Source organism: Brassica oleracea, chromosome C8 (genome assembly GCF_000695525.1).
Source record: "Brassica oleracea var. oleracea cultivar TO1000 chromosome C8, BOL, whole genome shotgun sequence".
Classification (NCBI taxonomy): Eukaryota; Viridiplantae; Streptophyta; class Magnoliopsida; order Brassicales; family Brassicaceae; genus Brassica; species Brassica oleracea.
Window position 1 is genome coordinate 11,786,427 of NC_027755.1, and position 12,985 is coordinate 11,799,411.

Consider the following 12,985-nt stretch of genomic DNA (forward strand, 5'->3'; position numbering starts at 1 on the left):
CCTAATCTTTATGAATCAAAACCATAGGGTAATAGATCAAAAATCCTAATTGAGTAAATCGAAGCTCTAAAAGTTTGATACCCCAAACCCTAAATCATGTTCGTACATGATTAAAACTCCAAATCGGTTTTTACAAGTTTAAATCCGGTAAACTCTAACCTTATATCTATAAACCTTAAATAATATAAGTATCAGAATTAATTATACTATAATTATCAAATCACATATTAAAATCCTAATCGAGTATTTTGAAATTAAAACTGTTTTCGGTTTTGATCATTGAGATTTTAAATCTAATTGAATCTGATGCTATGTTACTAGAATTGTTTGACCGTTAAATTGATATATTTATTTTCTCATCCTGCTTGGTTAATTGTTCACCTGATTTAAAATTGTTTAAACTGACCAGCCTGTTAAAACATTGATTGAATCTGATAGGTTGCTAGCTTGCTTTGCTTATATAATCCGATAGGTTGATAGATTGATTGAGGGTTACTTGTTTAAGATCCGAATGATCTGATTGCATGATTCTTGAGGTTTAATATCATCTGCTAGGATTGATAGTTTTGTAATCTAATTTTTTTTTAAATAGAAACCCTAAATAATCCGTATGATAGGTTATATTGATTTGGTTTGGATGTCATTGAGAATTGAGAATCCGTATGCTAGGTTGATAGATTCATGATAAAATCTAATGTCTTGAGGTTTAAGATTGTATGCTAAGTTCGATTAAATTGATTGATCTGATTATATGTTTTTGAGGTTTGATAAATTCGGATACTAGATAAATTATTTACACATGGTTTATGCTAAATACCAATCAGCCTTGAAACTGATTCATTGAAATTCATGCTTGAAATCTATATTCTAGTATTGCTAAAATCAGCCTTGCAACTGATTCATTAAAATTCATGCTTGAAATTTATATTCTAGTATTGCTAAAATCAGCTTTGAAACTGATTGAGTGATTAATAAATCTTTTTACTAGTCTTGCTAAAATCCATTGATTGTTAAACCCTAATTACATGATTAATTGAATTCGTTTTTGCTAGTCTTCATAAACCATAATATTATGAACACATAGAAATAATATTGCTGAGACTTGCTAGAGATTGACTGATTAATTAAATGCCTTTAAGATTGATAGTCTCATTGTCCTCACAAGATTGCAATCCGAATTGATTGCTTTTAAGAGTACGGCCGCATGAAAATTATACCTAAATATTGAGTGATATATGATTTGAGATGTCGAAAATCAACCTGGATTTTGCTGCCCTAAATCTCTCTGGAGATAATTATTTACGGTGGGCATTGGATACAAAGATTATCCTAAAGTCAAAAAGACTTGGTGAATGTATCATAAAAGGCAATAATGCCAATGAGAAAGATTGATACAGGACAGTATTAATTATTAGCCATCATCTTATTAAGAGTCTCAAAGATCAGTATCTGACTATAGAGAATCCTCTAGACCTTTGGACATAGTTAAAAATCGAGATATGATCACCAAAGAACGGTGTTGTTACCAAAGGTCCTATTTGATTGGAGGAATCCCAGAATCCAGGACTATAAGTCCGTGGATGAGTCTATTGCTAGCTGGAGAAAAATAATGGGGTTAATCCAGAAGGCCGTGGATGAGTCTATTGGTCTATAAAGATGGTGAAAGTAATTTCGAACATGATCAAGATGATCTTATGGAATATGAGACTTATGATTGCCTAAAAGAATCAAGTTGATAATCTGATTTCGACATCAAACTTGTGTGATTTCTTTGCTTGTATGCTTTCTCTGATTTTTATCTCCTTGAATATATTTCTATTACATTGTCTGCTTAGATTAAATGAATGAATGATTTTTCTATATGAGTACACTGAAAAACGGCAATATAAGTACTAAAGTAGGTATCGCCAGTCTGAAAGAAGACTATGGCTAGGCTAATATATTATTGCCTAAGGGTATGCATCTAGAAATCAGTGATGACTTATATTCACCCAGCTCTAAGAGCAAGAGCAGCCTATTGAGTTTTAAAGATATAAGAATGAATGGTTTCCATATTGAAACAATGGGCGAAGGAAACAAAAAGTTCCTTCATATATATGTATAAAATCGTCCAAGGCCAAATAAGTCCTAAAGACTATACCTGCATTCTCTACTGACCTAGACTATGCAGGGTTATTTGGTTTTGTTGATTTGTTTTCAGACATGTTATGTTTTACACATGGTGGTACAAGCATATCACAGCAACATCATCCAAGATTTTGTGCGTGTGTATTTGATGTCGATGACTCAATATGTTCGATCAGATTGTGGCATAGCCGATGGTAAAGAAGAACCAACTATCATATGTTCGAGGACGAAGCATATTCTGCCCAAGATCTTCATCACCCACGGATTGCAGAAAATTGGAGAGGTCCAAGAGACCTTCAGTAATGTCCAAATCTGGGGGAGTAATGTGTGTTGTACTCTTTTTCCTTCACCATGGTTTTGTCCCAATTGAGTTTTCCTGGTAAGGGTTAAATGAGTCAACATTAAAGCACATTACAAGCTCTAAATGGTTATGGCATCCAAGGGAGACTGTTATGAACCAGATTGTAGATGGCTCATAACCAAGATATTATGATTTGTAATCTTTCTATTTACCTATGACGGTGTAATCTCCTATATAAGAAATCTCTATGTTATAAATAAAGATAGACTTTTCCTTTATTTTTATAAAATTACGAACATTTTTCATTTAAACAAATTTCAGTTTTTACATATGTATTAAAACTGAGTTCCAACCAAGAATGCTCAAGGCGACACCTGTTTGCTTAGGAAACTTGCGTAGCTAGATAATTGAGCTCATGAGTCATGCCACAGAAGACATAAGAACCAAAGCGGAGTAAAGCGTTGGAGACTGTACTCCTCTTCTGTCAGAAGAATGTATACCGTTCTAATTTCTACGTTTGAGTTGTTTGCCGCAAGGAAAACTGCAAAAAAAAAAATAAAGAAGCCCAAACAAACGGTCTTTATGTAACCTTCGTTAGTTTAAACGTCACGTCATATTAAATACTTGCAGTAGCAGACAATGGTCTTAATATAGTTCAATCACTTTATGTTTTTTGATATTTTCAGTTTTCAAGTCCGAAGTTTAATATATGATCGCGTCAACTAAAACATTAGAAAATGTCTTTATTATGAATCCGCGCAGGGGTGGTCCTGAGCACAACAAATTGAAACATCGGATTAGGCCTCCAAATTTTAAAAAAAAATTTACATAGAAAAAAGTCCCTGAATTTATAAAAAAAAATTTTAGAAAACTCTCGCTAAATTGTTTTAGGCCCTCGACATCTCAGGGACGCCCCCTGGATTCCGCTAATATATATTTGCTTAAATCAATCTTTGTTCAATATTTAGTTATGTAGTAGCCACATGCTATTGGAATCCAATCCAACTCAAGGTCGTATGCTTATCTGTGTTTAGTCTGTGATCTTGGTACTGAGTACTAACCACCTACTATAGCTAAAACCAAAACGCATTACCGCGGTAAATTTACACGTTCACCAATCACCGGTTTAGACGTCGGTTAGATTATGCATATCTAGTGTTTTTCTAATATCAAACGGCTGACTCATATATATTTAGAAAACGCGTAAACATAAGAGTTTATAAAAAGATCTTTCATTTGTCATTCCACTTGTAACATAGCTTAAATCCATCTTAGTTTAAGTTTTTTGCTTGGTGATTGAAAACTTCATCGGCATAGGAGACTTGAAGCTTCACCACTTTGCTCTGAGGTGACTTAGACAGAGCAGAGGAATGGCAGATTTTTTGAAGCGAAGCCTTTCCTTTGTACGCTTTGCACACCTGGGCAACAAAATCATCAAGATGCTGCATCCCCAAGAAAAATAAATAAAACAACACGTTATATGATTATAAAATGTTAAATAAATTGAGTCAGGTTATTATTATTTACGAAAACAAGATTTCTACCTCGTATTGTGGTTTGCCGTTAACTGTGACCCATGGTACGTAAATATGTTTCGGCTTCAAACTTAAAGTCTGGTTTGCATAACCAAGTATGAGCTGATAAAACAAAAAACGAAATATTTATGACTTATAGGATTATAGATTATAGAATTATACAATATGTTGGTACATTACGCTTTTATATACTTACAGTTTTAGAGAGATCACTGGTATAACAATCTTTGATGGCCTTCTTACCTCCATATTTCGTAAAACATGATGATTCCCAGTTTGTTGTGTCGTTTTCGATGCACCTTATGAACCAGTAATGTACATTCTGAGTTTCAAAAACCATCAATCATATTAATGTCTAATTCTAATAGTCAGGTGATCTGGTTCACTAAACTTTTTCCCCCGGTTCACTAAACTCTTAAAAGTTAAAAATTTTAAAAGTATTTTAGATAGTTATCTCTATTAGATTTAAGTTTATATTTCATCCTAAAAACAGAAGAATTTAAAGAATCAGAATAGTAACTTTTTAGGTTTATATTTTAAAAATATTATAAGTAAATAGATGATTTATATACCGGATCGGGCCAAGTTCTTATGGCGCAAGCTTCGATGGCGTTTAGTTTGCATTCCTCTTCACCATGCTTCACAAAAATTCATAATTAGTTAGAACATAGTAAAAAATAACACTTAAAAGTGACTTAAACAACTATATCATTAAAATAAGAACGAATAAATTAGTTTATCAAGAAGAAAGAGGAGAGCATATATTTTTTTGGAGAGTAATACTTCAAAAAATCGTAAAGATGATCCCCAATCTTGTAGATCATCCCAGAATGTTTTAGAATATCAAAACATCGGATGGTGTACTAAAACTAGAGAATCTGCTTTTAACAGAAAAAGAAGGAGGAGGCGAAAAGAACCTGACAAGTGACAGTCAGCTTATCGGAGACATGAGCGTTCCCGAATGGAACGAGCTTTAGATCAGTGATTGTGTGTAGATCAGAGTCAAATATTTTGACTAGACCATCGGCTATGAAACTCTGACAATAGGGACAAATTGATTCGTAGTAAAGATTGAGCTTCACTTTGTCGGATTCACCAGCCACAAAGTTGTAAGAGAAGGTGAACAGAAGGCAAGCTAAGCAGAAGAACACAAGCCTGTGTGACGAAGAAGAAGTCATTGTAAAAAGCATTCTTAGTATAACGTTTATACCAAAAAAATGTTTGAACTGAGTGGCTCTCATGAACGCTTTGTGGATACATTTATAGATGTTATTTTTACCATTACTGTACAATTAAATGTGTATTTTTTTCTTAAGAAAATATTAATTTTATTATAGAAAACTATCTAAAATCTTATGAATAATCATTTGTAATTAATGTGTTCACACTATATTTGGCACATGGAAGCCTCACAGTGATTTTAATTTGAATATGCTGACGTGTCAGCTTCATAATCCTTTAATAATTAATGTGTTCACACACTAATTATTTAACTCAACCGCAAAAATAAATTAGTGCGTTCACACACTATTTTTTAATCAACTCATCTGAATCCGAAACCGAACCAAACTAGATTTGAAAGTAACATTTAAACACAAATAAAACTGATTAAGTATACTCAGATGTATTTAAAAGTTTAATATCCAGATAATCATACTCGAATCTAATCCAAACTAAAATATTGTAGATACCAAAATATCTAAATCTCAATTATATACTTAAATATATTAATAATTTAAATTTTATATCTACTAGATATTCAAAAATATGAAAATATCTCAAAATTATCAACATAGTCACAAGTAAATATCTAAAAATAACAGTAAATATTAAAAATACTGATAATATTTTTTTTGTTCTCCATCCAAATATTTAAATTGAACTAGTTTTTATGTAAATTTAAATCGTTATTCTTACATTATTCAATTTTTTATGTTTTATATTATTTTATTTCGAATTTTGAGGATTTAAGTATATTTAGACTTTTGTTACAAAATACGTAATTAAAATGTGTATCTAGACTTAAATCTGAACCGAACCCGCAATGATTCGAACCAAATCTAAACCAAAATTTGTAAATATCCGAATAATATTTAAATTTCTAACTCTAAAAATTTGAAATCCTAATAGATCAACTGAATCCGAACAGATATATTCATTCCTAATAGAAAGCTATACCACAAATCTCTTAGTAAAACGTATTAAAAATAATCTAATAAATTATTTCACTATGCAGTGATTAACTAAAAGGTATACATAATCAGCGATATAAAAAAGAAAATATTACACTATAGATCAGTTTCTATGTTTATAATAACATCATAAGACAGTTTCTACTACTCAGAGACTTTTCTCTCTCCTTTTCTCTTCTTTAACACTCTATTCTCTTTTTTTCAATGTATTAAAAACCGTTACTACCCTTGTTCTACTATTTCTAATTGAACCCTAACTAACTACTATCACATTAAATCATGTGGTCACAAATCATTTTTTTCTCTCCTTCTTTTTCCTTATCTCTTAAAAGTTAAAACACAATCATTTCTTTTATTTTTTTACCTCCTCTTTCTCCTCCTAAATTCTTTTTTCTTTTTTTTTCTGTAAAACAAAATCATTTTAGAAGAAGATGATGACGATGAGATCAGTTTTTGCAGTCCCTAGTCAGTCTCTGGTACAACTGGTCGAAGACGAAAATGAAGAAGGAGATGAAGACAGAGACAACGACGGCGATGGTGACGAAGACGGCGATTAAGACATATATGACGACAGCTAGAATGAATATAGTAAGTATAAAATATGATTTTGAGATAATCAGTTTGTTTGGAAGCCTAAGCTTCAACGTTTGGAATCCTCAACTCATCTGCACCGTGGATTTAACTGTCGGTGATGGGTAACTCGGATGAACTCGGTTTGTGCTTGTGGCTGCTTCCTAATGATATTAACGAGCCGGCTAAGACCAATTTTGAGTTCATGTTTGCTGATTATGATAGACTCATCGACTTCGAGCATCTAAACTATGTCCTCGTTCAGACCAAAATATAGCCTCTTCTGTTAACTAAAAATGACCAGTGTTTTGACTTGGATTTTTGCATATCAGAGCTCTCTGCTTTCACCTACCCAGCTCAATCAATCAACCACAATGTAATTCTCCTCACTCAAACTCTTTTTATCTATGGTATATGGTAATAGTCTCTTCGTTTACTAGATTTGGATTCACCTATTATATGTTCAGAGATACACTGTATAACACGAGTTGACTCACTTGTGTTCATGCTTGTTGGCTTCTTCACTTCAGAATCAAAGCGAGGAGAATCAGTAGGGAATTCAACATTGAGAAGTTGCATGCTCGGAACAGATAAGAAGACAAAGTATAAGAAGAAGGAGAAGTCGGTTGGTTAGAAACGTTTAAACAATTTTGTTGCTTCCCATTTTATGTGATTGACAAAGAATAAGATGATTTTAGAGTTATCTTGTTCATAAACAAACTTGATTAATTTATAAAAGCATATTGAGAAATATGGTGTACATGTGTACACGTTTTGTTGTACATAATGAAACATACAACTGCCTACTAGTGAGGTGTACATGTGTACACATGTAAACCAATGTACATATGGACAATGTCTAAACTAATGTACATGTGTACTTATGCGAACAATGTACATTCATCAAGTATTTGAGTCCAAAAAAGATAACATAATAGATCAAGTCCAACATAAAATGGTGTATATGTCAGTAAGTCTGTCTACACATGGTTTTCGGCTAATGCATGTCGGTAAATTTTCTTGTAGAAAACATTTTTATTTGTGTACACTTTATTGTGTACGTAATGTTACGCGTACACATGTACATCAAAGATAAATCCAAAAAATATTTGTGTACACTTTGTTGTGTACATAATGTTACATGTACACATGTACATCAAAGATAAATCCAAAAATATGCAAAAATGCAAAAATTCGCCATGGATGCTCTCGAGCTACTCTTGATGGAGCCGCAATGGCGAGAGGCGAGGTCACGACGCCGTGAAATTTGTGTCTTGAGTTTGACGAGACAATATTTTGAGATTCATGGTATAGCTCGGTTGAAGCGGTAGAAACGCGGCAGAGAAGATGATATAGAACTATAATACCTTTAGTTTATATACTGATGAGTACTCAAATCTCGTCAAGTCATCTCTGCAACTTATATGGATTTTTTGCCGCCGTCGAAGGTATATCAATTTCTTTCACGACCGCACCCTTCCGTTTGTTGGTTTAATTCAGTGAACAAATAGAGATAAAGTTACTTTTTGTTTGTGGTTCAGATTAAAGACAATTAAATAAAACAATGCATTTTCAGTTTTCAAATAAATGAAACACTAAATCCACCTGACAAAAAAAAAGGAAGAGAGAGGTAACGAAAGGTTTGGTTTTCATTCTGGTGGTATTGGTGTCTTTGACCACCAACAAACTATCCTAGTAGAACAAACTGCCTTAAAGTGTTAATAAAATTTGTAAACTACTTTAGAGTGTAAATGACTCTATAAATAAAGTGGTGTTCATAATACCACTAACGGTAGGTTCTACTATGGATCTATTGTATACCTATATGAGTAGGACTTGATGCATCTTTCAAATTAAACTCTATACTCTCAACAGTTTTGGGAAACAAGTAAACCTCAAGTGGGTCTCTAGGTTGAGCTGAATAGATGTATATTTTCCCTTTAAATAATGCAATTAAAGTAATTTCGAATAAACTCAAGTTTTCGTTTCGTCACGAATATTCACTTAGAATAAAAACAATCAATTTTTAACTAGAGTACAAACAACTATAGGACAACGTTTCAGCTACCAATACAATTTGAAATCTTGTTACAAGATTTAAAACGTACAGAGCAGATCACTAATTTGTTCCATTTTTTCAATATAAATTTGTGTAAGATTTTAAGTAATGTCGTTACAAAATAGTAATGTCGTTTCAATTTTATAATTTTATAGGCCTTTTTAAATTCTTTAAAAGGAGAGAGTAGTACTTAGCGGAGGATACTGTTATGAAAGTGAGGGATGATTCAAAGGAGTGGTTTGATGCACAGAAGCTCGAGTTGTCACGGAGTGTGACACTAGATCATAACTCTGAAAGTTTGAGTCGATGGGAAGCCCCAAAAGAAGGTTTCGTTAAGTGTAATGTTGGCGTTTCATGGTCAAAAAGAAACAGTTTGTTGGGAGCATCATTGATCGTTCGCAATGAGCACGGTGAATGCTTAATACACAGTAGGAGAGCCTTTGGAAATGTCAACTCTCTCGCGGATGGAAGGTTTCTGGGATTAATGTGGGCGATTGAGTCAATGACAAGTCACCGCTTACATCAAGTTATCTTTGAAACGGAAGCTATGGATTTAGTTGAAGCTGTCCTAAGACCAAAAGCTTGGCCGGCTTTCAGATACCAAGGAACAAAGTTGAGAAAGGCCCTGGAGAAAATAAATGAGTGGAGCTTGAGTGGTGCATCAGTCAGATTGAATAGATGTGCTACGAAGGTGGCGGACAGTTTAACCATGGAGATGAGGTATCAGTCTTACGTAGCTCGGGGAGTTCCAGGCTGGTTGTGTGATATGTTGGAAGACGATAAGCAGGGAAGATGAATATGAGGATGGTGTTTGGAAGGTACACCGGTGAGGTTGTGAGCTTTGTGTCCTGTTCCTGTTAATGTTACTAGTGTTTAGTCCACCATTATTTGGTTTTCATTCCTTTTGTTATGTATTCCTCATACTTTTGGATGGTAGTCTTTGGACTAAACTAATGCAATCTTCAGAGATAAAAAAGAAAAATAGAACTATAGGAAGTATAGTCCAGCTCAGAGTTTTCGTTCCCAAATTTCAGTATTTAAAGGTGACGAACTTTGGGAAATATCTTTAGGTTAGTGGAAAGTTAATAAGACGCTAGTTCGATTCATATCGAGGTACATTGCTTATTATTAGTGTCTGAAACAACTATCCTCCTCAATTTTAAGTTTGAGTATTTGCACAACAAAATAAGTTATTTTGTTTTGCTGGTGTAAACTGTAAAGGAGTTGATTCCACTCAATTTTGTTTTCTAATATCTTACTATAATATAAGATATTTCAATAGGTTTCTTTGTAAAACTATAGGAGGTGAAGTCCAGCTAAGAATTTTGGCGGTTTCTTTATAAAACTATAGGAGGTGAAGTCCAGCTAAGAATTTTGGCATTTCTCCGAAATTTGAATTATTTGAAGGTGAATAACTTTGGGATATCGTTAGGTAGACTCAGTTAGATGCTAGTTCGACTCATATCGAGGTACATTGCTGTAAGTTATTTTGTTTTCGTGGCGTAAAGGAGTTGCTCATATTCAATTTTTGTTTTCGGCCGTGTTCGTTTACATGTCGCGCGACCTGCGACCTGCGACATGCGACCTGCGACTGAGCGCAGGTCGCAGGTTGTTGTTCGTTTTGCTGCCGCGTAACATGCGACCTGCGATTGGTCGCAAGTCGCAAGTCGCAGGTTCTTGTTCGTTTTGATGTAGCGCGACTGATCGCGCGACCAGTCGCGGATTCCCATTTAAGTCGCCCGAAAAAACAGCGACTAAAAATTAAGAAAATTTTGATCGCGCGACTGGTCGCAGGTCGCAGATCGCAGGTCGCACGACACGTAAACGAACATAGTTTTAGTCGCAGGTCGCATGTTTAGTCGCAGGTCGCAAGTCGCAAGTCGCGCGACACATAAACGAACGTAATCTTAGTCGCAGGTCGCGCGACACGTAAACGAACATGGCCTTCATTAATAACCGTTCTTGCAGAAACCAAATGTTGATTTATAATTGATTTATAAAAATATATACTATTAAAACATAATTATTTCTGTTTTTTTTTTAATTTTAATAAAAATATATTTTTTCTTTTCAAAATACCATTAATTTTACAAAACATTTGAAGCCTCATTAGTGATATTTTAGTCTTTTCTTCTTGAGACTACACTCGATCTTGACCCACACGACCGTGCCCGATTTTTTTTAATATTAAAATATTTTAAATTATGCAATAAAATATATCAATAAATTAATATAATTTGTTGTTATATATTATCTAATTTTATAATAATATTTATGTGTTGTATAATATTATTACTATAAATTTATAAAAATTTTATTTTATAACAAAATTTATTTTAAAAACATTATTATGTAACAATACTGATTTACATAATTTGTGTTTTATTCTAAATTTAAAACATATGTGGAAATTAAATTAATTTGAACCCACATAATAGAAAATTTGGTATATAGTTATAAATTAAACTAATTTAGTGTAGCTGTTTAAATAATAAATCGAATTTTTTTTTAACCCAAGGGAATACACATAAGTTAATAACGATAGGGTAAAGTCTTAAATATACGATATGAATAAAGATCAAATGTTTATCTATGAAAGGAGGTGTACATTATTGTATCACACGGTAAAAACATTTAAAGATGTGACTTGTAAGTGGTTTAAATTAAAACATATCACATATGAAATAACTCATAATTTCTTTGCTAAATAGATGAGAATTTATATTTTAAATTAAGAAATACATATGAATATTTCCTTTTAAACACATCTTTTAAAATACTTCTTAAATCTAATTTTGAAAATTAAATCAATTTAAAATTGTTATTATCATTAAAATACTATTAAAAGTAATTTATGTGATTATTAATTTTTATTAAACTAAACTAAAATCTAGTTTCTAATTATCCTTTGTGATAATTAAAATTTAATTAACTAATTTCGCATATAAATTTTAAAAAGATTCTAAAATATATTTGAAAAATTTTGTTAGACATTTCTTTAAGATAGTTGTTAGTATTTCAAATAAAAATAAAGATATTAAAAGATATTATAATTAAGTTATGTAAAATTTAATATATTTTCTAAGGATGGTCCAAATAAAAAAATCAAACATGATAAAATCTATGATAGTGTATTTGTAAAAAGTTATATTATATTTAGTTTCTAAGGAAAATGATAGTTTGATTACGAAAAATAGAATATGCTTAGCAATCTTTAGATTTTTTTGTTAGTAATATCTATGATAAAATCTTTTCTTATTATTATACTTGTTATTAATCTTCTCTTTAATACATACGATGTCATAGTTTGAGACACATCTGATGCTATATAATAGTTTTCGTGGGGAAATAGCTCGTTTACCCTTATTAATTTATATAGTATGTAAATATTTGTAAAGAATTTAATAATATATAGTGTAACTAAACAATAAAAATAAATGATGAAATTTAATCAATACTAAATATAAACATTCCGAAATTAGTATAAGTATTTGAAAATTATATTTAATGAAATCAAACATGAATCAATATATTCATCGTTGGTTAGCATAAGGCATATTCAAAATGGGAACCACTTCATGAAAAAGAAATAGCCAATCCGGGTTAGGTTTAGTCATCTAACACGAGTAATTGTTTTTTTTCAAAAAAAATCTACTTAATTGTTTTCTGTTTACTATTGGTAATATATAGGCAGTATTTTATATGTGGGGGACGATTTTGATTGTGTATAGTTAGACTGTTGCACAAAATATGGTAGAAAGAATAATATATTTTGGTAGTTTTGTAATCCATAGAGTAATAAATTAAGGTTAATATTAGGACATATTAAATTATTAATGAAATGGTCTAACTAAACTATTTGCAAGTAGATAAAAAGTATTTATGTTTTAATAGTATTGATGTACATCTAAATTAATTTTTTTTTTTTTTTTGACAGCAAACGGCTCTTCTATTACTCAAACTTGAGGTGGTCTGGGAAGCCAGACCGGAATAGAACAACCAATAAAACATAATGATCTATGAAAAGAACGTGCATTTCTAGCAAACGCATCGGCAATCTCATTATGCGTCCTCGGAATATAGGTAATCTTGAAGTCTGAAAAACACAACAGAAGAGTTTGAATGTTTTCCAGCTCAGTTGAGAAGTTGGGCCAATCTTGTGGCTGTTCCATCATTGCTATCAGATCCTTGCAGTCCGTCC

General features: G+C 32.1%; 1 protein-coding gene and 1 long non-coding RNA gene across 3 annotated transcripts; one reads left to right on the forward strand and one right to left on the reverse strand.

Moving 5' to 3' along the window:
- Positions 1-3,644: 3,644 nt before the first annotated feature.
- Positions 3,645-5,182, reverse strand: LOC106309834 (gamma-interferon-inducible-lysosomal thiol reductase-like). Of its 2 annotated transcripts, none has more exons than XM_013746979.1 (5): positions 4,881-5,182; positions 4,536-4,601; positions 4,160-4,285; positions 3,973-4,065; positions 3,645-3,846 (listed from the first exon to the last, which is right to left on the reverse strand). In XM_013746979.1, the coding sequence occupies exons 1-5, from the start codon at positions 5,151-5,153 to the stop codon at positions 3,700-3,702; spliced, it is 705 nt and encodes a 234-aa protein (XP_013602433.1). In that variant the 5' UTR covers positions 5,154-5,182; the 3' UTR covers positions 3,645-3,699. The 2 variants fall into 2 exon arrangements, with proteins under 2 accessions (XP_013602433.1, XP_013602431.1); XM_013746977.1 differs by having other exon boundaries at positions 3,645-3,870.
- Positions 5,183-6,518: 1,336 nt separating this feature from the next.
- On the forward strand, positions 6,519-7,632 carry LOC106310431. The gene is made up of 3 exons (XR_001263782.1): positions 6,519-6,743; positions 7,058-7,101; positions 7,256-7,632. It is a non-coding gene; the product is annotated as an uncharacterized LOC106310431 (long non-coding RNA).
- Positions 7,633-12,985: the final 5,353 nt, after the last annotated feature.